Source organism: Piliocolobus tephrosceles, chromosome 12 (assembly GCF_002776525.5).
Source record: "Piliocolobus tephrosceles isolate RC106 chromosome 12, ASM277652v3, whole genome shotgun sequence".
Taxonomy (NCBI): domain Eukaryota; kingdom Metazoa; phylum Chordata; class Mammalia; order Primates; family Cercopithecidae; genus Piliocolobus; species Piliocolobus tephrosceles.
The window spans coordinates 101788457-101810230 of record NC_045445.1 but is presented as its reverse complement, the minus strand read 5'-3'; the positions used below and the strand labels follow the sequence as shown (position 1 = coordinate 101810230).

The window sequence follows — 21774 nt, the reverse complement described above, 5'->3', positions numbered from 1 at the left end:
ATATTAGAAATGAAGAAATATCTAAAATCAATGGCCTAAGCTTATAGTTTAGGAAACTAGGAAAAGAAGAGCAAATTAAATAAAGCAACCTGAAGGAAAGAAGTAATTAAAAAATAGAGAAAATCAATAAAGTTAAACCTGGCTCTTTTGAAAAGATGAATAAAATTGGTAAATCTTTAGACAGCCTAACCAAGAAAGTGAAAAAGAAAAGACACAAATTATCAATATCAGGAATAAGAGAGGGAGTTCACAGCCAATCACACAAACGTTAAAAGCTTAATAAGGGAATACTGTGAACATCACTATGACCATAAATTCAATAACTTAGATAAATTGGGCCATTTTCTTGAAAAACACAAACCACCAAATATCACTCAAGTTGAAAGAGATAACCTGAATAGCTCAATATCTATTGAAAAAATGCAATTGATAGTTTAAAACCTTCCCAGAGAAAGAACTACTGGCCCACATGGTTTCGTTGATGAATTCCACCAAGCAGTCAAGAGAGAAACAATATCAATACTACATAATCTCTCATGGACAATAGAAGGAAGGAACACTTCCCAACTCATTTAATGAGGTTAGCATTATCCTAATAACAAAGCCAGACAATGATATGACAAGAAAAAAGACTACTACAGATGACTATGTCTCATGAATATAGATGCAAAATTTTTTTTTTTTTTAGAAAATACTGGCTCTTTAATGGGGAATGGGAGGAAGGGCTGTCCGGACAAGAATGGGGTCAGGCTGTCAGAAGCGCAGCCCCCTGTGGGCTAAGTCGGCCGGGGCCTCCTGTATCTGGCTCTGCAGCTTGCGTGCGGCGTCCTTGCAGTCATGAAAAGTGGCCACACGATAGCCCACAGTGGCCAGGGCATAGCAGCCGGCGGACACCAGCAAGTAGGCAGGCAGTGGCCACAGGACTTCCTGGCAGGACAAGGGCAGCTCCAGGCCCAAGGCTCCCGTGGTCAGGGCCGCCCGGGTGGAGCCCAGGATCGCCAGTCCCCAAAGCCACTGCGCTAATTTCGTCATGGTCACTCTGCCCCACGTCTCCCCTTCCTTGCATGGCCTGTGATGCAAAATTTTTAAACAAAATATTAGCAATTTAAGTGCAACCATGTAGATAAAAAGGACTGTATATCAAGACAAGGTGGGGTTTATCTCAGGAATACAAAGCTGCTCCAACATTCAAAAATCTATATTAAAATTTTTGAAAACACATTAAGAGACTAAATAAGAAAAGCCATATGATTACATCAACAGATGCAGAAAAGGCTTTCAACAAAATTTGACATCCATTTATGATTTTAAAAAATTTCAACAAACTAGGCATAGATGGCAACCTTCTTAACCAAATAAAGGTTATCTGCAAAAACCCATAACTAACATCATAATTTGTCACAGCCTGATGGCTGCTTCTTGCTCACTGCCCTGAAAAAAATCAATGAGAACAGCAGGTGTTGCAGCTAAGAAAGAGTTTAATCACAGGGCTGGCCAAGCAAAGAGAACAGGGAGAAATTTCTCAAATCTGTCTTTCTGAGAATTCAGAGGATAGGATTCTTTTAAGGGTACTTTGGCAAGCAGGGGGCTGAGGAACTGGAACAATTGATTAGCTGGGGATGAAATCACAAGGGGCATCTAAAACTGGCTTCGTACAGCTGAGTCAGTTCCCAGGAGGGGAGTGCTTCTCAAAATCTGATGGCATCTTTTGGTGTACCAAAATGCTAAATCTGAAAAATGTCTCCAAGACCAGTTCTTTAGGTTTCACAATAGTGATGTTATCTATAGGAGTAGTTAAGGAAGTTAGAAATCTTGTGACCCCTGGTAACGTGACTCTGGGGCAGTAAGCAACTTATAGGAAAACACACTAAGCAATGGCAGGTGATTGTTTAACTCTGCCCATTCTTTAGCAAAGTTCAAGCCCCTACCATAATTTTAACCTAGCCTTATGAATGTGGCGTCAATCTTCAAACAAGGAGGGGGTCAGTTTCCTTTGTCTGAAAGTTGAAGTATAAACTAAATTCCTCTCATAGTTATCTTGGCCTCTGTGTTAGTATAAGAAAAAAAAAATTAGCCTGTGACATTAGAAACAAGATGGAGCGGAGTCAGTCATGTTAGATTTCTCTCATTACTTATAATTCTGCAGAGGTGGTTTTAATAATTAATGATGAGAGACTGAATGTTTTCCCCCAAGATCAGGAACAAGACAAGGATGTCGTCTCTCACCATTCCTATTGAAAATTGTACTGAAATTACTAGTTAATGCAATAAGGCAAGGGTAAAAAATAAAAGGCATACAGACTAGGAAAAAAGAAATAAAATTGTCTTTAGTCCCAGATGACATGATTATATGTGTTAAAAATCCCCAAAAATCTACAAAAACAGCTATCATAAAAATGCTTCGATAAGCAATTATGAATATTCTTAAAAGAAATTTAAAAATAGAAAGTGTCAGCAAATAAATATAAAATATAAAGAAAAAACTAATGGAAATTTTAGAGCTGAAAAATATATTGACCAAAATTAAAAACTCATTGGAAGGGCTCAATAGTAAAATAGAAATGACAGAGGAAATTATCAGTGAATCTTAAGATAGGTCAAAACAAAGAATCCAATCTGGACAACAGAGAGAAAATAGATTGGAAAGAGAGAGAGAGAGAGACCTGTGGAAAAATAACAAAATATCTAATACTCAAGTCATCAGAATTCCAAAAGAAGAAAAGAAAGACTGTGGGGTTGAAAAAATATTCAAAGAAATAATGGCTACATTTTTCCCAAATTTGCTTTTAAAAATACCCATAAACCTACAGATTCAAAAACCTGAGCAAAACCCAAATAGTATAAACTCATATTCATACCCAAATATATTTAAATCAAATTTCTAAAAACTAAAGACAGAAAACGTCTGCTAAACAATGTGCTTTAAATTAGAAACTCAGAGAGATCTGCTTAACTACTTCCTTCTGAAAAATGGAAGGCAATAACCAGAAACAAGGATGGAAGATCCGTGTTCCTTCTTATTTGGTACAAAATAGGATAATGATTCATGTTTTTCTTCAATATCAAAACAGCATTTAAACCAAATGTATTTATTTATTTATATCCAGCCTTGCTCAAAGAAATGAGACCAGTCACAAAAACAAATATATTTAAATATTTAACCCAGCTACTCGGTTTTATTAAACCTGGAAAGATCTCAAACATTATTTGGCTTGCGTGGTTGGCAGAATAATGGCCCCCAAAGACACTTCCTAATCCCCATAATCTGCAAATATGTTATATTATATGGCAAAGGGAATTAAGGTTGCTAATCAACCTTAATAGGGTTGATTATCATAGGTTATCTGGGTGAACCCAATGTAATCACAAGAGTCCTTAAGCGGAACAAGAGGCCAGAGTGACACGAATAGAGAAGGATTGAACGTGCTGCTCTTGACTTTGAGCCTAGAGGAATGGGACCATGAGCCAAAGAATGTGGGTGGCCCCTAGAAGCTGAAAAAAGCAAGAAAATTAATTCTCACCAGAGCCTCCGGAAAGAATGCAGCCCTATCAACACCTTGATCTTAGTTCACTGAGACCCACATTGGACTTCTGACTTCCAGACCTATAAGATAATAAATTTGCATTGCTTTAAGCCACTAAGTTTTTGGTAATTTGTTACAGCCACCATAGAAAACTAATATAACTAAGGAAATATATCGCCAAGCTCACATTTGAAGTTAATAGAAATTTAAATCAGCCTTACAAATAATTGTTTTCCCTTTACGATCAGACATTATTGGTATCTTACTTCCTTTTCTTGTGACCTGACAATATGGATACACACTCATTTGCAAACATAATTTGGATCCGTTTTTCTTTCCCCACAGCTTAAACTTTTAGGAAGGCAAAACCTTTAGGAAGCATTCTTCTACAATTAGCCAACAACAGATTTGAAGGGCATTCTTAATGACCATCTAGTTATATAAACAGAAATTTAAATTGTAGAAAACATTAAGAAAATAAAATTATTATAGATGAATATCATATTGCTGTTGGGAATCCCATTAGACATTCTGAATTAGAATAGTAATGGAAATCGTTTTTGTTTGATTGACTAATGCTAGATTTTACCTCTGGAAAACATTTCCGAAAACATTTGCAAATAAAAAGAGCAAAGGCATTAACTGTTTACTAAATGGGCCTTACTCTGGTTTAGAGCTTAATGCCCTCCCACCCAACACAGCTGCAGACACACACACAGACAGAATTTTTTTCTACGGAAAAAGTGATACATTTCTGAAGAGTTAAAATACATTGGGAGATAATACGGATACTTGAGAATCTGCTGTGATGGAAGTAAAATGGGAATTTGCGTAACTCAAAATAGCTGATATATCTGTAATCCTTAATATTTGTTTGTGAAATATGCTATATACAATACTACATATAAAGCATTCTTACCAAAGAAACAAAAAACAAAACCCTCAAACCCAAATCTAATCAAGCCTCTAGTTCAAATAACATTTTACAGGAAGTACAGAGGACAGGAGAACATATTAAATGACAAATCAGTTGCAAAAAGAGAGAGAGATTATAGATTTAAAGAGAACCAAAAGCCTATTAACCAAATTACAATGTGTGGACCTTATTTGGACCCTGATTAAAAAACAATAATAGGCCAGGTGCGGTGGCTCAAGCCTGTAATCCCAGCACTTTGGGAGGCCGAGACGGGTGGATCACGAGGTCAGGAGATCGAGACCATCCTGGCTAACATGGTGAAACCCCGTCTCTACTAAAAAATACAAAAAACTAGCCGGGTGAGGTGGTGGGCGCCTGTAGTCCCAGCTACTCGGGAGGCTGAGGAGGAGAATGGCGTAAACCCGGGAGGCGGAGCTTGCAGTGAGCTGAGATCCGGCCACTGCACTCCAGTCCGGGCAACAGAGCGAGACTCCGCCTCAAAAAAAAAAAATAATAATAATAATTTACGCTATGTATGAGAAAATTTTTAATTTGAACACTTAATGGATACTTGATAATGTTAAGGAATTTTTGGAATTTTTGTTACCTTTTTCTAAGTATGATAATAGTATTGTGGCTGTATATTATCTTAAATTCTTACCTTTTAGAGATACATGCTGAAATATTGGTAGATAAAATAATATGACATCTGAGATTTGCTTCCAAAAAATATGGGAGGTAAAGATGGGGATGGGGACATAAATGAAATAAGACTGCCCATGAGTTGAAAGTTGTTGAGGCTGGGTAATGAGTCATTATACTATTCTGTCTGTGTTTTTCTATGTTTGAAATTCTGTTTGAAATAATGAAGAGGTTTTTTTAAATAAATGCTTTTAAAATTCTATATGATGTTTTACATGTCCAATTTTCATTCTTTATCACCATTTGCTGGGGAAACATTGAAATGGAATCACTTTTCGCTAAAGTAGACAGTTGCTGTAAGTGTTAAGCGGTATACGGCACAGAAGTGTGTTGGGAAAAGGCAAACTTTTTTCATTTTTGGTTTGCTTTGCATGTTTAATGAGAATAAAAAGTCCACTTTGGGGATAAACCATATCCAGCTTTTTTCACTCCCCTCCTAAAGGATGCTTAATATTTTCAGGTGTGCTTTGTATTTGGTAATTTAATCTCAGCAACAGATGGGGGTACCCACTACTGAGGAGTAAGAAAGAACATTGTACCATACAGTTGTAAAAACGGGAGTTCATGTCCTTTGCAGGAACATGGATGAAGCTGGAAACCATCATTCTCAGCAAACTAACACAAGAGCAGAATACCAAACACCACATGTTCTCTCTCATAAGTGGGGATTGAACAATGAGAACGCATGGACACAGGGAGGGAACATCACATACCGGGGCCTGTCAGGGGATGGGGGGCTAAGGGAGGGATAGCATTAGGACAAATACCTAATGCAGATCACGGGTTGATGGGTGCAGCAAACTACCATGGCACATGTATACCTATGTAACAAACCTGCACGTTCTCCACATGTATCCCAGAACTTAAAATATAATAAAAAAAAAAGGAAGAGTATTCTTCTCCTCCTATATATTCTATTAAGTATTCCTATACACTAAGTGTTACCAATACTCCTGTACACTGAGTGTTGCCAAACACCAGGGGTTGGTCTAGGTCCTGCTGTTCACCACACAAAAAACCAATCACTGAGAGAATGACAGGGAAGAAGACTTTAATCGGGTGCTACAGCCAAGGAGAGCATGAGATAAAGTCTCAAATTTCCAACCAACTAGAATTGGGGGTTTATATAGCAAGTAAGGCAGGAAAATAGGAATTAGGGAGAGGTAAGGAAGCAGCCATGATGAATGAGGGCTCTGGCATCTTATTGTCTGGATGCAGTGATCTGGTGAGTTTCAGTTCCTTGCCTGAGGGTCGGTTTCCTGAGGAAGTCTATTAGTCCCTTTCCACACTGATATAAAGATACTATGTGAGACCGGGTAATTTAAAAAGGAAAGAGGTTTAATTGACTCAGAGTTCCACATAGCTGGGGAGGCAGCAGGAAACTTACAATTGGCAGAAGGCAAAGGGGAAGCAAGCACCTTCTTCACAAGGTAGCAGGAGAGAGAGTGAGGGGAGAAATGCCAAACACTTTTAAACCATCAGATCTTGTGAGAACTCCCTCATTATCACAAGAACAGCGTGGTGGAAACTCCTCCCGTGATCCAATCACCTCCCACCAGATCCCTCCCTCAACATGCAGGGATTACAATTCGAGATGAGATTTGGGTGAGGACACAGAGCCAACCCATATCAGGAAGGATCTCAGATGAGACAGATGTAAGTTCCAAGTTTTAAGACTGGGAAGGTCAACTTCTATGTTTATTCAAAAAACTTGTAAATATCAGTTACATGGGACAATTGAACCGGTTTTGTGAGTACACTCTTGTCCTTGCTGTTGAGTACGCTTGTACACTACTGAGGAATAGGAGTACTCTCCTGGAGTTTGGGTGGGGATAGGATGGCAGGACTGTGAAAATGCTTCAAGTAAAACAACCTGAATGAAAGTCTATAGCCAGAAGTTGGCAGAAAATTATTATTCACTGTTGAACACCAAATCCCAGGGCGGACCCATTTTGCTTGGTAGCTCCTCACTCTTTTCCACTTCATCCTATTTTTCCATACCTCCTTGGGGCTAGGACTTCAAGATCTGATGAGCAAATGTTGTGCCTTGAGTTCCGAGACCCCCCTCAAAGACGACCACCAGAAACCGAAGTCAAAGTCAAGCGGCCGGGATCACTTTATTGCAGGTTCGAACCTGGACCTCTCTCTGTACAGGCGTAGTCAGGAGGGCCAGAGAGAGGTCTCGAGCACAGCTCAAGCCTACTTTTTATAGTAAGGCACAAACAGGTTACAGAAGATTAGGGCATTTTTGCAGTTACAAGATTGGGATTGGTTGACATTTTGAAGTTTGAACATTCGGCAGTTTCTGATTGGCTCCCGCCCTTTTTTAAACCACAAATGTCTAGGAGTTGTTTTAGACAAACTGCTTGCTTAACCATCGGTGGGAGGGGGGTGGTTTCCATTGAGCAAGCAGGGGGTACGTGACTGGGGGCTGCAAGCACCGGTAATCAGAACAGAACAGAACAGGACAGGGACTTTCACAACGCTTGTCCGTACAACGTCTGGAATCTATAGATAACATAACCGGTTAGGTCAGGGGTCGATCTTTAACCAGGCCCAGGGCGCAGCCCGGGCTGTCTGCCTGTGGATTTCATTTCTGCCTTTTAGTCTTTTCACAAAAGGAAGGGGCTAGGCATAATAAGAGTGCAGGGAAGGTGAGCCTTTTGGGGGAAATATGCCTAACTCCAATAATAGCAAGAGAAGGAAGATGAGAGAAAAAGTTACTCTTGCCTGGCTGGGCGTGGTGGCTCACGTCTGTAATCCCAGCACTTTGGGAGGCCGAGGCAGGCGGATCATAAGATCAGGCATTCGAGACCAGCCTGGCCAACATGATGAAACCCCATCTCTACTAAAAATACAAAAATTAGCCGGGCATGGTGGTGGGCACCTGTAATCCCGGCTACTCGGGAGGCTAAGGCAGGAGAATCACTTGAACCCAAGAGGCGGAGGTTGTAGGGAGCCGAGCGAGATCATGCCACTGCACTCCACCCTGGGTGACACAGTGAGATTCCGTCTAAAAAAAAAAAAAAAAAAATGTGACTCCTGCCTAAAGCCCAACATCCAGGGGTAGACTGATGATGCCTGTACCACATGGGCAAAGGGGAGGAAACTGGAGCTGAAACACTAGGTCCCCTGGAAAAAGGAAACATTTGGGAACTAAGGGGCTGGATGAAGGGCATTTCCTGACATCTGCTAGTGAAACAGGAAAAATTCCCTTAACCCCCTCACAGGGCAAGTGATGGGAGTGTGGCTCGGTTCTTCAGTGCCCTGCTGCTCAAACCTCTAGGGGGAGCATACAGACGGGCAGGCTGTGGGGCTACAGCTGAAGCCCCAGTGGGTGTGCGTTACAGGGTGCTCTTTCAGTTTAGCCGTCCAGGGTTTCTTGCCTTGGTGTACCGGAAGAATCAGATCACACTTGGGCTTGGAGAATGAGTGCAAGGTTTTATCGAATGGAAGTAGCTCTCAGAAGATGGGAGAGCTAGAAGGGAGATGGAGTGGGAAGGTGTTTTCTTCCTGGAGTCAGGCTGCTCAGCAGCTGGACTCCCCTCTGACTGACCCGGGCAAACTCCACATCGTTCTGCTGGTTGACGGGCTGCCGGCGTGTCGTTGCCTGCTGGTGCCTGTCCGTGTGCTCTTCCACCAGTGTGTTCCTCTCGACATGCAGCCACCTGTGAGTTCCTCTACCAATGTGTTCCTCTCGACATCCACGGCTTGTGTCTCTGCCTGCTAGGGTCTCAGAGTTTTTATAGGCACAGGATGGGGGCTTGATGGGCCAGGGTGGTCTTGGGAAATGCAACATTTAAGCAAGAAACCAAAAATGCCCGTCCTCACCTAGGTCCGTGGGCACAGGTCCAGGGGTGGGGCCCTAGCTAGGGACCATGCCCTTCCCTTCCCAGCACTTCCCTGCCCGCCTCCCATATCACTAGCAAGGATTAGTTTTGTTTTTCTCTTCTTTTCTCTCCCCCTCCCCAACCCTAACTGGTTTTTTTCCAGATAAAGAAGGGGACAAGAAAGGAAATATAGTGACCCCCCAGAGGAAAAAAGTCAAGATATCCCCCCTCCCCTTAGCTCCCTCCATAGTTCTCAAAATCACCTGTAGAGCATGTCAAAACTCGCTAGGCCTCCGTCCCCAGGGCTTCTGATCCTGTGGGGCTGGGGTGGAGCCCAATAATTTGCATTTCTAACAAGTCCCTAGGTGCTGCTGCTGCTGCTGCTCTAAGCCAAGCTTTAAAGAACAGCTACCTTAAAAGGGAGCTGGTGAAAACCACACCAAAGGCCCCCAGCACCAGAGCGCAAGGCTGGGAGTTCTTGAAGTTGGGTGAGTGAACCAGCACCAAGTGAAGTAAAGGAGAATTTGGCTGGATTTCAGCTTTCCTATAGCATCGCAACGTAAATGTTTTAAATTGGTGGATTGGATTCCTTTTCAGTTGAAGATGATAAACATTTCTTGAGCATCTGCTAAGTGTCAGTCCCTGTTCTAAGTTCTCTGTCTAACTAATCTAACCTTAATTCTTTATTTTATTTTATTTTATTTTATTTATTTTATTTTATTTTATTTTATTTTATTTTATTTTATTTTATTATTTTATTTTATTTTATTTTATTTTATTTTATTTTATTTTATTATTTTATTTTTTGAGACAGAGTTTCACTCTTGTTGCCCAGGCTGGATTACCCTGGTACAGTCTGGGCTCACTGCAACTTCCACCTCCCAGGTTCAAGTGATTCTCCTGCCTCAGCCTTCCAAGTAGCTGGGATTACAGGTGTGCACCACCATGTCTGGCTAATTTTGTATTTTTAGTAGAGACAGGGTTTCACCATGTTGGCCAGGCTGGTCTCGAACTCCTGACCTCAAGTGATCCACCCGCCTCAGCCTCCCAAAGTGCTGGGACTACAGGCGTGAGCCACCGAGTCTGGCTTAATCTAATCTTAATTCTTATAGCAACAACTTTGTAAGGAAGTATTATTACCAGTTTTCAGAAGAAGAAATAGTTTAATTAACTAATTGAGCTATTAATTGAACTAATTTACTACATTTACTAACAGCAAACTACTACAGCAAATCTTACTATTACTAGCCATGTGATAAGAATCCTTACAGAAGATAAGTAGAGAACATTGGGTTACCCAGTATAGGGAACTTTAATTTTTTTAACTTTAATTTTAAACATAAAGTTTAATATTTCCCCTGAAGGTTTGATAGTTTGAGTCTGTGAAATAAACTGATAATAGATTAACAAGGGGAAAGGCATACAGATTTTATTAATGTGCATATGGGCACAGGAGTCATACAAAATATAAAAACTCAGCCAGGTGTGATGGCTCATGCCTGTAATCCCAGTGCTTTGGGAGGCCGAAGTGGGAGCATTGCTTGAGCCCAGGAGTTAAACCAGCCTGGGCGATATAGCAAGATCCCTATCTCTACAAAACATTTTAAATTTAGCTGGGTGTGGTGGCATGCACTTGTAGTCCCAGCCACTCTGGATGCTGAGGTGGGAGGATCGCTTGAGGCCAGGAATTTGAGGCTTCATTGAGCTATGATCTCACCACCGCACTCCAGTCTGGGCGACACAGCCAGACCCTGTCTCAAAACAAACAACAAAAAAACCCTCAAAGAAATGGCCAAATGGTTGACGCTTTTATACCATCTTGAGGTTACAGAAAGAACAGGGGCTTGGAAGGTGGGAAAACATGTTATAGTGGCAAGACAGATTATAGGAGGGAGAGTAGAGGATAGGCTTCGCTAACAAAGGCGGTCTTTTTTTTTCCAGCATCCATTAACCAAAGCTCAGAGCAAAGGCAGTCTTGATATGCAGATAAAACCTCAGAGGTAGCAACCCTCCGGAGGAATAGATGGGTGTCAGGCTCAGTTAATCTTTCCCGGACCCAAACAAGGGGAGGCTTCAGAGAAAGCCTGTTTGCATCTGTTGTTTACTACACTTTATTTCCTCTACAGATGTAAATCTCCCTAACAAAAGACAGCTTTGCAGAGCTACTTGTGTTCGCAGGTCTTCTGAACAGTCATCTCAAAGTACGTCAAAGAAGTATATTTTGGGGTGAAATATTTTTGTTTCCTTCACTAGCATAGTGAGCTATTTCCAGTGTGTTCTGTGGGGCTGGGTTCAAGTAAACTGAAGTTTTCTACAACAGAACCAAGACCAGGATCACTAATGTGGCACCGGATGTCTTGCAGTTTGCATAACAAAGAGCCACAACCAGAGAAAGGTCAGTCTTCTAGGACATTGCAGAGAAGCTCTTGGGTACAGAAGCCTGTGGCACCACCACCCAAGAATTGCATGCCTTCTCTGATTTCTTTCTATTTGGTGCAAATTTCATGAGGACACAAGGAAAAGAGGGTCTTTCCTTAGTAGCATGTTGGTTGCTGAAAAAGATACACAATCCGAAGAATTCCATCCATCAGTGGCTTTTAGCTAAATCAATCCCAATAAAATACCATGTGGCCTGTGCTGTGACAAACATGTGCATAAATTACAACTTTACCATGATCCTAAGGAGAAAAAGCAAAACTCAACCATTCAAACTGTGGTCTTCATTTTCCTAGTTATTCATTGGCATGAATCAACTTAGAACTCAATCCTTAACAGATTAAAAGGTTACATTTGTTTCCCAACCAGCTAGTTTCTACATGCTCTATCAGAGCTGTTGCGTTTTTGTTTGCTTTGGTTTCGTTTCGTTATTGCTTTGATTTAAGTCATGCAATAGCCATGCTCAGCCTAAGAGAAGGATGTGAGGGAATGCAAACCTTTCTAGTCTGGGAAAGCACTGCCATAAAGAACATGAGAGGGGGGAAAAAAAAAGAAAGAAATCAAAGCTCAGCATTTGCCCAAGCGAAAGAAACACAGCAGGTTGAAAGTGCTCCTTAGTGTGTGCATATGGGCAATGTTTTGTAACTCTGATGAAGACATGGTTGTTTTGCATTTTTCAACCACAACAACCTGCTTTGACTTCATAGGGTTTTGTGAATCATTAGCGAAGCTGATGTTTCTCAGAGCCTGGCATATTTCCTCCCAAGTCCAGCCAGCGTCTGCTTTTCAGGCTCAGGCTGGAGTCTAGGCATCTGCACACAGGCTGCAGTGCCGGCACCTGGGAACAGTGTTGGGGGCTGCTTTCCTCCAGCTTCACTGCCTCTCTTCCAAGAAGTAATGCTGCCTCCAGTTCTTATTCACTGTGGTGTTCCTCTGTTTCTCAAAAGAAACTCTCTAACTAGATTAGGTGGAACCAACTATCAGCCATTTCACATGGTTCAACCTAATAAAATGAAACAATCTGACTCCAGTTATATAAAGGATGGGCTTTTGAGAGGAGACAGTTGGAAATAGGGGAGCAGATATTTACATAAGAGAACTTTAGGGGATTTGGGGTTGGGAAGAAAGGCTTCACATCACTAATTACACTAACCTAGAGCAATTTTGTCTTAAAGACGGAGGAAGTTTCCTGATTCAGCCATTTCACAGTTGCAGTTGCCCCTGTCCAAAAAGTAACTGCGACACCAAGAATAAAATTCCTTTTAGTTTTTCTTTCTGTGGGTGGAGTGAGCAGCAGCAACCAACTGCTAGAAAAATTTTTGAGCTGTCACATGCATTTTGGTCTCTGGCTTCTAGGAAGAAATGCAGTGAAGGCCCTGAGGCTGTGTGCCCTCTGAGCCTGGAAATCAGTCTATAAAATGGTCACAGCCCCAAGGAAAGAGTTACATCTTCCTGAAGGCTCTTCCACATCATCCCTTGATAGTAGAACAAGTGTGGGGTTAAGGAGAATAGATAACGGCAGCATAATGTCAGGGCTTTGACACCCAATCCACAGTGATTAGACTGGTGTGAGTGTTCGCCCCTGCACTCCTCCACGTGTCTAGTTTAGGCCTGCCTGGCTGAGACTCAATTCTTCTAGCTAACACTTTTTTCAAAAAGCTAGAAATTATACAAGAAAACGCTCCAGGATAGTTCCAGGCTTCTAGCTTTAACATTTAAAAAGAAAGAAAGAAAAAACTGCAGTCTCAAAAATACATTGCTGCTCCGCCACCAAGAAGTAAGTTTAAATAGCAAAAGATTCCACCCCGAGGATGCACATACCCCCTGCAAGAAGCTAGTTTGTGACCCGAGCAGCACAATTCCAGGAAGTTGCTCTAGCAGTTCTGGGAGGGGGAAGAAGGGGAGAGGCTCAAGTCCCAACTCTATTACCACCCAAAGCCTCTGGATAAAATGACCGAGCCACGGACTAACATGTGAGAAATGGTGCTGCTTCATAGCATTAGAGCCACAAAATCATTGTGTCCTCAATATCAGAGCAGGCCCAGCAAACCCCATCGTCTCCCGTGCATCCCCAGGCTTTTTTTTTTCTTCGAGACAGAGTCTCACTCTGTCTCCCAGGCTGGAGCACAGTGGCCTGATCTCGGCTCACTACAACCTCCGCCTCCCAGGTTCAAGCAATTCTCCTGCCTCAGCCTCCTGAGTAGCTGGGACTACAGGCGTTCACCACCACCCCTGGCTAATTTTTGTATTTTTAGTACAGACTAGGTTTCACCATATTGGCCAGGCTGGTCTCAAACTCCTGACCTTGTGATCCGCCCGCCTCGGCCTCCCAAAGTGCTGGGATTACAGGCGTGAGCCACCGCGCCCAGCCCCCAGGCTTTTTTATATTGGAGACTTGAGTTAACTTGGCTGCCTTTTCTGAGGTTGACTTTTTTCAAATTATGATTATTATTAAGAGACAGGGTCTCACTCTATTGCCCAGGCTGGAGGCAGTGGCGTAATTATAGCTCACTGCAGCCTCCGTTCAAGTGAGTTCAAGTGATCCTCCCACCTCAGCCACCTAAGTAGCTAGGACTACAAGCAGGCGTCACCACGTCTGGCTAATTTTTTAATTTTTGTAGAGACAGGGTCTCCACTTGTTGCACAGGATGGTCTCAAACTCTTGGCTCAAGCAAATCTTCCCACTTTGGCCTCTCAAAGGACTGGGAGTACAGGCCTGAGCCACTGTGCCCAGACTTTTCAAATTATTATTCCCTTAGCAAACATAGTTTGGCAAATGTTTATTGAGAGGTTACTTACACTCTCTGAGCCTCGGTTCCCTCATCTGCAAAATGGAGATAATAATAATACACACCTCATAGGATTGTTATAAAGATTAAGTGAGTTAATGAATATAAAGTGTTTAAAATAATTCCTGGGCAACAATTAGCACTTAATTTTAGATATTATTATTACATTTCAGTTATTACTATTATAAATACAGTAGTCCTCCTTTATCCACAGTTTTGCTTTCCATGGTTTTAGCTACCCACAGTCAACATGATCTGAAAATATTAAATGGAAAATTCCAGAAATAAACAAGTCAGAAGTTTTCAGTTGGGTCCTATTCTGAGTAGTGTGATGAAATCGCATGCTGTTCCACTGGATCCCACCTAGGATGTGAATCATCCCTTTGTCCAGCGGATCCACGCTGTCTATTCTACAGCCTGATAATCACTTAGTAGCCATCTTAGTTATCAGACTGTTGTATCACTGTACTTGTGTTCAAGGAACACCTATTTTACTTAATAATGGCCCCAAAGCACAAGAGTAGTGATGCTGGCAATTCAAATATGCGAAACAGAAGCCACAGAGTGCTTACTTTAAGTGAAAAAGAAAGAAAAAGACAGAATTACTGGGTTTGTAACAGATATTGACATATATGACAGTAGAAGCCACAAAAGTTAGCCAACTCTACAATTGGAGGGAGCAGTCCACAGAAGACCACTCTCACTTCTGACATCAACTGCAAGTTTGAGAGTTTGCTAAAACCACCCCAAGGTTTGAAATTCACTAGAACACTCACTAAAGCTGTTCTACTTATGGTTACTGTTTATTACAGGGGAAAGGATACAGATCAAAATCAGCCATGGGAAGAAGCAAATGGGACAGAATCCAGGAAAAGTTCCAAATGCAGAGCTTCTGTGGTCTTCTCCCTGTAGAGTCATGGACCACCGTGTTACTTTTCCTTCACTAATGTATGACAACACACACAAAGTATTACCAACCAGGGAAGCTCACCTGAGCCTTGGTGCCCAGAGTCCATCTTGGGACTCCATCACATAGGCGCCATTGACTGCCCACATAGCTAATCTCAGTTTCCAGTACCTCAGGAGGTCTAGCTGATACTGCATGACCCAAAGCCCCCACCCTAAATCACATTGTTAGACTTTCTGAAATGGCCAGCCCCACCCTAAACAAAAAATAACCTCTCAAGCATGACATGCCAAGGGCTTAGAGATTGCCTCCTAGAAGTCAAGGGCAAAGGCCAGACATCTCTTTGGGTAAGGTTAAATTCTTTGCTACACAATAATACAAAGGAAGAGGAAAGGAGTTCCCTTGTAGAAAAATTATTATATTTACTGGAATTTAGTGTAAACCTGAAGTGCATTCTAATAAATTAAGATATGTATTCTAATCCCTAGACTAACCACTAATTTTTTTTAAAAACCCCAATGTAGCTTAAAAACCAATAGAGGAATTAAGGTGGTTCATTAGAAAATATCCACTTACTACTAAAGAAGGCAGGAGAGAAAGAACAGAGGAATAAAAAACACATGAGATTTCCTGCTTCATGAGTGGGCTCTTTTGAACAGGAAGATATGTACTCTTTCTTCCAACACTGGGCCTTTTTGAGTATGCACAAACTTTTTTTTTTTTTTTTTTTGAGTTGGGGTTTCACTCTTGTTGCCCAGGCTGGAGTGCAAGGGCATGATTTCAGCTCACCGCAACCTCCACCTCCCGGGTTCAAGTGATTCTCCTGCTTCAGCCTCCCGAGTAGCTGGGATTACAGGCATGCGCCACCACGCCCGCCTAATTTCGTATTTTTAGTAGAGACAGGGTTTCTCCATGTTGGTCAGGTTCGTCTCGAACTCCCGACCTCAGGAGATCTGCCCACCTTGGCCTCCCAAAGTACTGGGATTACAGGAGTGAGCCACTGCGCCTGGCTGCATGAACATTCCTGAGCACATGATAGGTTTATATTCCTTTGAAGTCTTTTGCCTGCTCTGATTGCCTCCGAACACCACTTACCCCAGAAATGTGTAGAGGCCCATAGACCTTCCAGGTCCCCTGCCAATCCAATCCTTGGCCTAAGCCTTCGTAATTGGAAGATAAATTACATGCTCAGTTTTTAGCCAGTGGATCTCAGCATATTCTGTAGAAGTGCCCCCACGAGTTATTAATTGAAGCCCAAGCAAAGAAAATAATACATTAAAAAATTGTCTGCTCTGTAGGCTGGCTACCATGGTAACCACCAATTTCTTCCAGATCTGGGCAATTTTAACTGCAAAGTGGGTTGAAAAAATCCATTTGTATTTACAGGACTCAAAGCTTCATGAAGGGTCACATGTGGTAGGTGCTATAGATTAACCACACAGCTAACACTGATATCTCCATTTGTGAAACGCCCTGCTCAGTTGACTCCATCGTTCTTGGTATATCAGGCAGCCCTTGGTTCTCCCTCTTTCTGTAGACAATGGAGGCTGTTTCTCCACAAAAGCCTTTGTTCAGATTCCGGGGCTCTGCCCCGGGCCTGAATCCGCTGTGTAGGCTCTGGCATGGGGTTTGATGTCATCAACAAGTTGATGAACCTCATGAAAATGCTCCCTTGTCAGGCTAGTATCCTGGTACACCTTGGGAAGGGAAGGGGTACAAGATCAGGTCCTTTCAAATGTATTGGTACTTTTCTAAAGTACTTGTTATAAATGCACCAAAACTTCAGTGGATATAGCTGTCATAAAATACTCTTAAGACTCAGAGTAATAAATCATGGATATGTAGAAACAGAAGAAGTGCCTGTATAGTGTCTTCAAATAATCAAGGCCAAAATCACGTTTGCTTAAATACCACACACTTGATGGTTGTATATCATAGGTACCAAGTTTTACTTAATTATTGGAATGGGGCCAGGCACAGTGGCTCAAGCCTGTAATCCCAGCACTTTGGGAGGCCGAGACGGGCGGATCACGAGGTCAGGAGATGGAGACTATCCTGGCTAACATGGTGAAACCCCATCTCTACTAAAAAATACAAAAAACTAGCCGGGGGAGGTGGCGGGCGCCTGTAGTCCCAGCTACTCAGGAGGCTGAGGCAGGAGAATGGCGTGAACCCGGGAGGCGGAGCTTGCAATGAGCTGAGATCCAGCCACAGCACTCCAGCCCGGGTGACAGAGCGAGACTCCGTCTCCAAAAAAAAAAAAAATTATTGCAATGGTACAAGGATTCTGGAGTCAGACTACCTAGTTTACCTAGTTCAGTCTACAGCTCTTCTGCAGCTGCTGATGTGACCTTGGACAAGCTTCTCGCCTTTTTAACTTTTTTTTTTTTTTGGAAACAAGGTCTTGCTCTGTCACCCAGGCTGGAGTGCAGTGGCCCAGTCACAGCTCACTGCAGCCTCAAATTCCCAGTCTCAAGTTATCCTATCAACTCAGCCTCCTGAATAGCTTGGGACTACAGGCATATGGAACCATACTCGGCTAATTTTTTAAACTTTTTTTGTAGAAACATGATCTCACTATGTTGGCCAGGTTGGCCTCAGACTCCTGGGCTCTAGCCATCCTCCCACCTCAGCCTCCCAAACTGCTGGGATTACAGGCATAAGCCACTGCACCCGGTCCTTTTTCAGCTTTAGTCTCCTCATCTGCGCTTACTTCATAGGGTTGTGAGGATTAAGCAGGGTTAAGTGCACAGCACCTGGCATATAGAGTAAGATGCAATTACAACGTATCTTGGTAAATAAAGATAAAGCCAGAGGGCTGTGAGAGCAAAGAGGAGTCTCAGACACGTCCGAAAGGTTTCCTACAAGGCTTGCTGAAATCTTCATGGTGGGGGGAAAAGAGAAACCTGGGGTTTCACCGTGTTAGCCAGGATGGTCACTGCACTCCAGCCTGGGTGACAGAGCGAGACTCCATCTCAAAAAAAAAAAAAAGAAACCTGGAACCAGAAAGGACCAATAAAAGAAATGTACAGAGATACCTAGGAAAAGCATTATGGAAGCAGTTTCTCACTAGACGGTGAGCATCAGGAAGGTGGTGAGCATGAGGAAGGCCGTGAGCATGAGGAAGGTGGTAAGCAGGCGTGATTTATGTCTGTATCTCCTGAGCCCATCTGAGTATCTAAGTATAATGAAATTAAATGGAACTCTATTGAACTAAAAGGATCTGGAAGCCTCCCAGAACTGGAATCAATGCAAAGGAAAACAGAACAATTCTCTTCCTGATCACCAGACTGAGGCTGGGAACAGTTAGTCACAATCACAGGTATTGTTAGGGTCCTGTATGAGGTGAGTCATAAGTAATTTGTTAATAATAACAAAGCGTGGAAGTGTCTGAATGATGTGCTCCTTCACAGATTCGAGCAGATTCAAGTTTATCACTATAGCAATGAGGTAGCCCAATATGCTTTGTTGAGTGGGTTTGCTCAGGAGCCTGTGTTGCACACATTTGCATACTGATTGCAATGTAGATCAAGGCAAACAGGAAAAAATAAAAACAAATGAGAGTCCACTGACTCAGACTAGAGAAGTATTGGACCTCTTCTGATTTTCACTGTGAGCGAGAAGTCAGTTCACTGGCTCCATCTTTCCTCCCACAGTAGGAACAGATCGAGAGAGGAGGGCAATGCTGCCTTTATCTATAGGAAGCAGCAGAGAAATAATTTTTAAATGATTTATATTAATAATGTAAAAAGTGAAACCATATAATTTGTATTTTCTTAGCACTTTGTGGATTATAAATATTCTCATATGCCTCATCACTTGGATGATCAATTTGGCTTATGTGAATGACCTACAGTTGAAGGCTGACTTAGCAAGGATGTCATCTCAATGGGATCTGAGAGTTGGAGTCTTTATCCACGGAATACAAACCAGTCTGTGTTAGGAATTATGTAATCCATACTTTCCCAAAAGCACACCTCATACCCAATGCATCTTTGAAAAAAAAAAAAAGGTTGGAAGTGAAGTGGATCAGGATATGCCACCATAAAATATGCTATTTCAGCATAAGGATTATTTTGAGCTGAAAGCAATTGAGAATCAACTGGTGCTGCAAAAGTTCCCTGCCTCCCTTTTGTCTGCATAAAAGTAGGGCATAAATTTATCATGAAAAAGGTGCCCTCCCTTTATCAGGAAGAGAAACATAACTCTTATCACTGAAGATGGGGAGTTGACGCTGAGATCAGTCTGCATAAACAGATTTTACTAAAATAATCCTTCTCTTCTGTTAGTTCCCCCCATATACTTCCTAGTGACTTTCCCACAATTTATCATCCTGGAAGCTCCAACTCTCTTTGCTTTTTCTAGCCACTTTTTCACAATTTATTGCCCTTCAAAAAAATGATATATAAGCCCTCTTTATAACCACTTTTTTGAGACTTCTTTTCTGTGAACTGTCATGTGCATAAAAATACTAAACAAAAACTGTACCTTTTCTCCCACTAATTTGTCTTTTGTCAGCTTAATTTGCAAGTCCCAGGTATTGAACCTAAGAGGATAAAGGAAACGTTTTTTCTTCCACAACGGAAGGAAGGGATGGAGGCAGGAAAGGACTGAGGGAGAGAGGGAGGAAGCAAAGGAGGAAGGGAGCGAGGGAGGGAGGGAGAGAGAGGGAAGGAAGGAAGGAAGGAAGGAAGGAAGGAAGGAAGGAAGGAAGGAAGGAAGGAAGGAAGGAAGGAAAGAAAGAAAATGTTTTTTCTTTCATTTGTCTGACACTCAAGCAACTTCGGCATTGTATCTCTTGGATTCCAGTTTGCCCTCCAGTCTCACAAGGCAGGTAATAGGAGGAAGGCCTAGATGCTGACCATGGAAACCTGAAATACATAGTTGAGGGCATATCACTTTCTCTCCAGAACCAAAGCCTTTACCCTGATCTCCCACAAAACCTCCTAGAGTCCACATCAGCCCCACATCAGCACTCAGCAGAGATTGGCTCTAAATCTCTTGTCACCATGGGTTGTTTGTCACACCTAGATAAGTCCTGTGATTTAAACAGTGACCTTTTCAAATGGCTTTGCTACTTAATTACACAGACTATACATTTATGAGTAAAAAGAAACATACCTCTGCCTACAATCACTGAGTGAGACAGACAGGGTAGAATTCTGTATTTATTATTTCAGGCTTTTATTTTTTATTTTTATTTTTTTGAGACGGAGTCTTGCTCTGTCGCCCAGGCTGGAGTGTAGTGGCCAGATCTCAGCTCACTGCAAGCTCCGCCTCCCGGGTTCACGCCATTCTCCTGGCTCAGCCTCCCAAGTAGCTGGGACTACAGGTGCCCGCCACCTCGCCCGGCTAGATTTTTGTATTATTAGTAGAGACGGGGTTTCACCGTGTTAGCCAGGATGGTCTCGATCTCCTGACCTCATGATCCTCCCGTCTCGGCCTCCCAAAGTGCTGGGATTACAGGTTTGAGCCACCGCGCCCGGCCTATTATTTCAGGCTTTTAATGTGATTGTTTGGTATCTGCTAGACTCAGTGGACATGTAACTTCACACATGAAGACTTCTTTTACTTCATTTCCACACTCCACAACATGCCAGTTATTTTTCTAGAATACAAATCTTGTTATGTCATTCACCAACTCAAAAGTCTTCAGTGGTTAATTCCCCATTGTCTATAGAGAAAAATTATAATTCTTTAGCTTGACATATAAATCCCTTTCAATATTTGAAGCCTGCCAAATTTGTAGCCACAACTACCAATATTCTACTCTTCCCCACCCCCCACAATAACATATTAACTCCAGTCATATCATATTAGTTCTGATTCCCTGAAAAACACTGTGCTTTTAAGGTAGAAGTCTTTATTCCCATTTTAGTGAATATGATTCACTCCAATACCTTCATCCCCTAACAGGACTGTAAACATCTTGAGGCCATTGATCATGCCTTTTGCATTCTTTACAATGCCTTGGCTAGAGCTAAATGCAGAATGACGAATGTTAAATGGTTAAACATGGTTAAACACTGGCCTTCTTTGGTTTTATTAAATTCTTGCTACGAAGTTTTTGGTGCTGTTATTGTTGTTTTTAGGCTATTTCTCTGCCTGAGTGCTATCCTTCTATGAGGACACCCCAAATGGAAGTATACTATGGGTAGTTATTTTAAAAATTAAAAAATCAGCAAAGTAATACCCAGGCAGACTGAAGCCAAATGTATCACTTCTTGTACATGCTAATGGATGGCATGGGGCACTGTTTGCAAGAGACAGTTACAAAGTTGTAATTCATTTATCCAGTAATGTATTTACAATGACTCCTTTGTAGCAACAGATCAAAGAACAGCATTTATTAACCTATATCTGTATTTGATTGTACAGCAAATTAGCACAAACACACACCCAGAGATCAGCTTCGATTTCCTCATGCAACACTGGCTCTCTCTAAAGAGAAATACATTTTCTGACCCAAAACAAAGTTTTGGAAAGAAAAATGTTTGAAAAGCAAGCATTTATAATGGCATTTATAATGCTAGTGGCGTTCAACTTGAAAAATTACCCAATTGGCTCATGAGAAAATATGCTTCTTTAATAAACTGCTATGAGTGGGAGTGGGCCAGAGTTGGGGAGAGAAACAGTGGAAGTAGTGAGAGCATGATGGGTGAAGCAAAGA

General features: G+C 42.0%; 1 protein-coding gene across 1 annotated transcript; it reads right to left on the bottom strand.

The window, feature by feature from the left end:
- Positions 1 to 672: 672 nt before the first annotated feature.
- On the bottom strand, positions 673 to 1054 carry LOC111536412 (dolichol-phosphate mannosyltransferase subunit 3). The gene has a single exon (XM_023202813.2). It carries the CDS (start codon positions 1030 to 1032, stop codon positions 754 to 756), a length of 279 nt encoding a protein of 92 aa, XP_023058581.1. The 5' UTR covers positions 1033 to 1054; the 3' UTR covers positions 673 to 753.
- Positions 1055 to 21774: the final 20720 nt, after the last annotated feature.

What these genes read in the sequence shown, in the direction of transcription:
- LOC111536412 (XM_023202813.2), bottom strand. Translation starts at nt 1,032, where the DNA reads ATGACGAAATTAGCGCAGTGGCTTTGGGGACTGGCGATCCTGGGCTCC.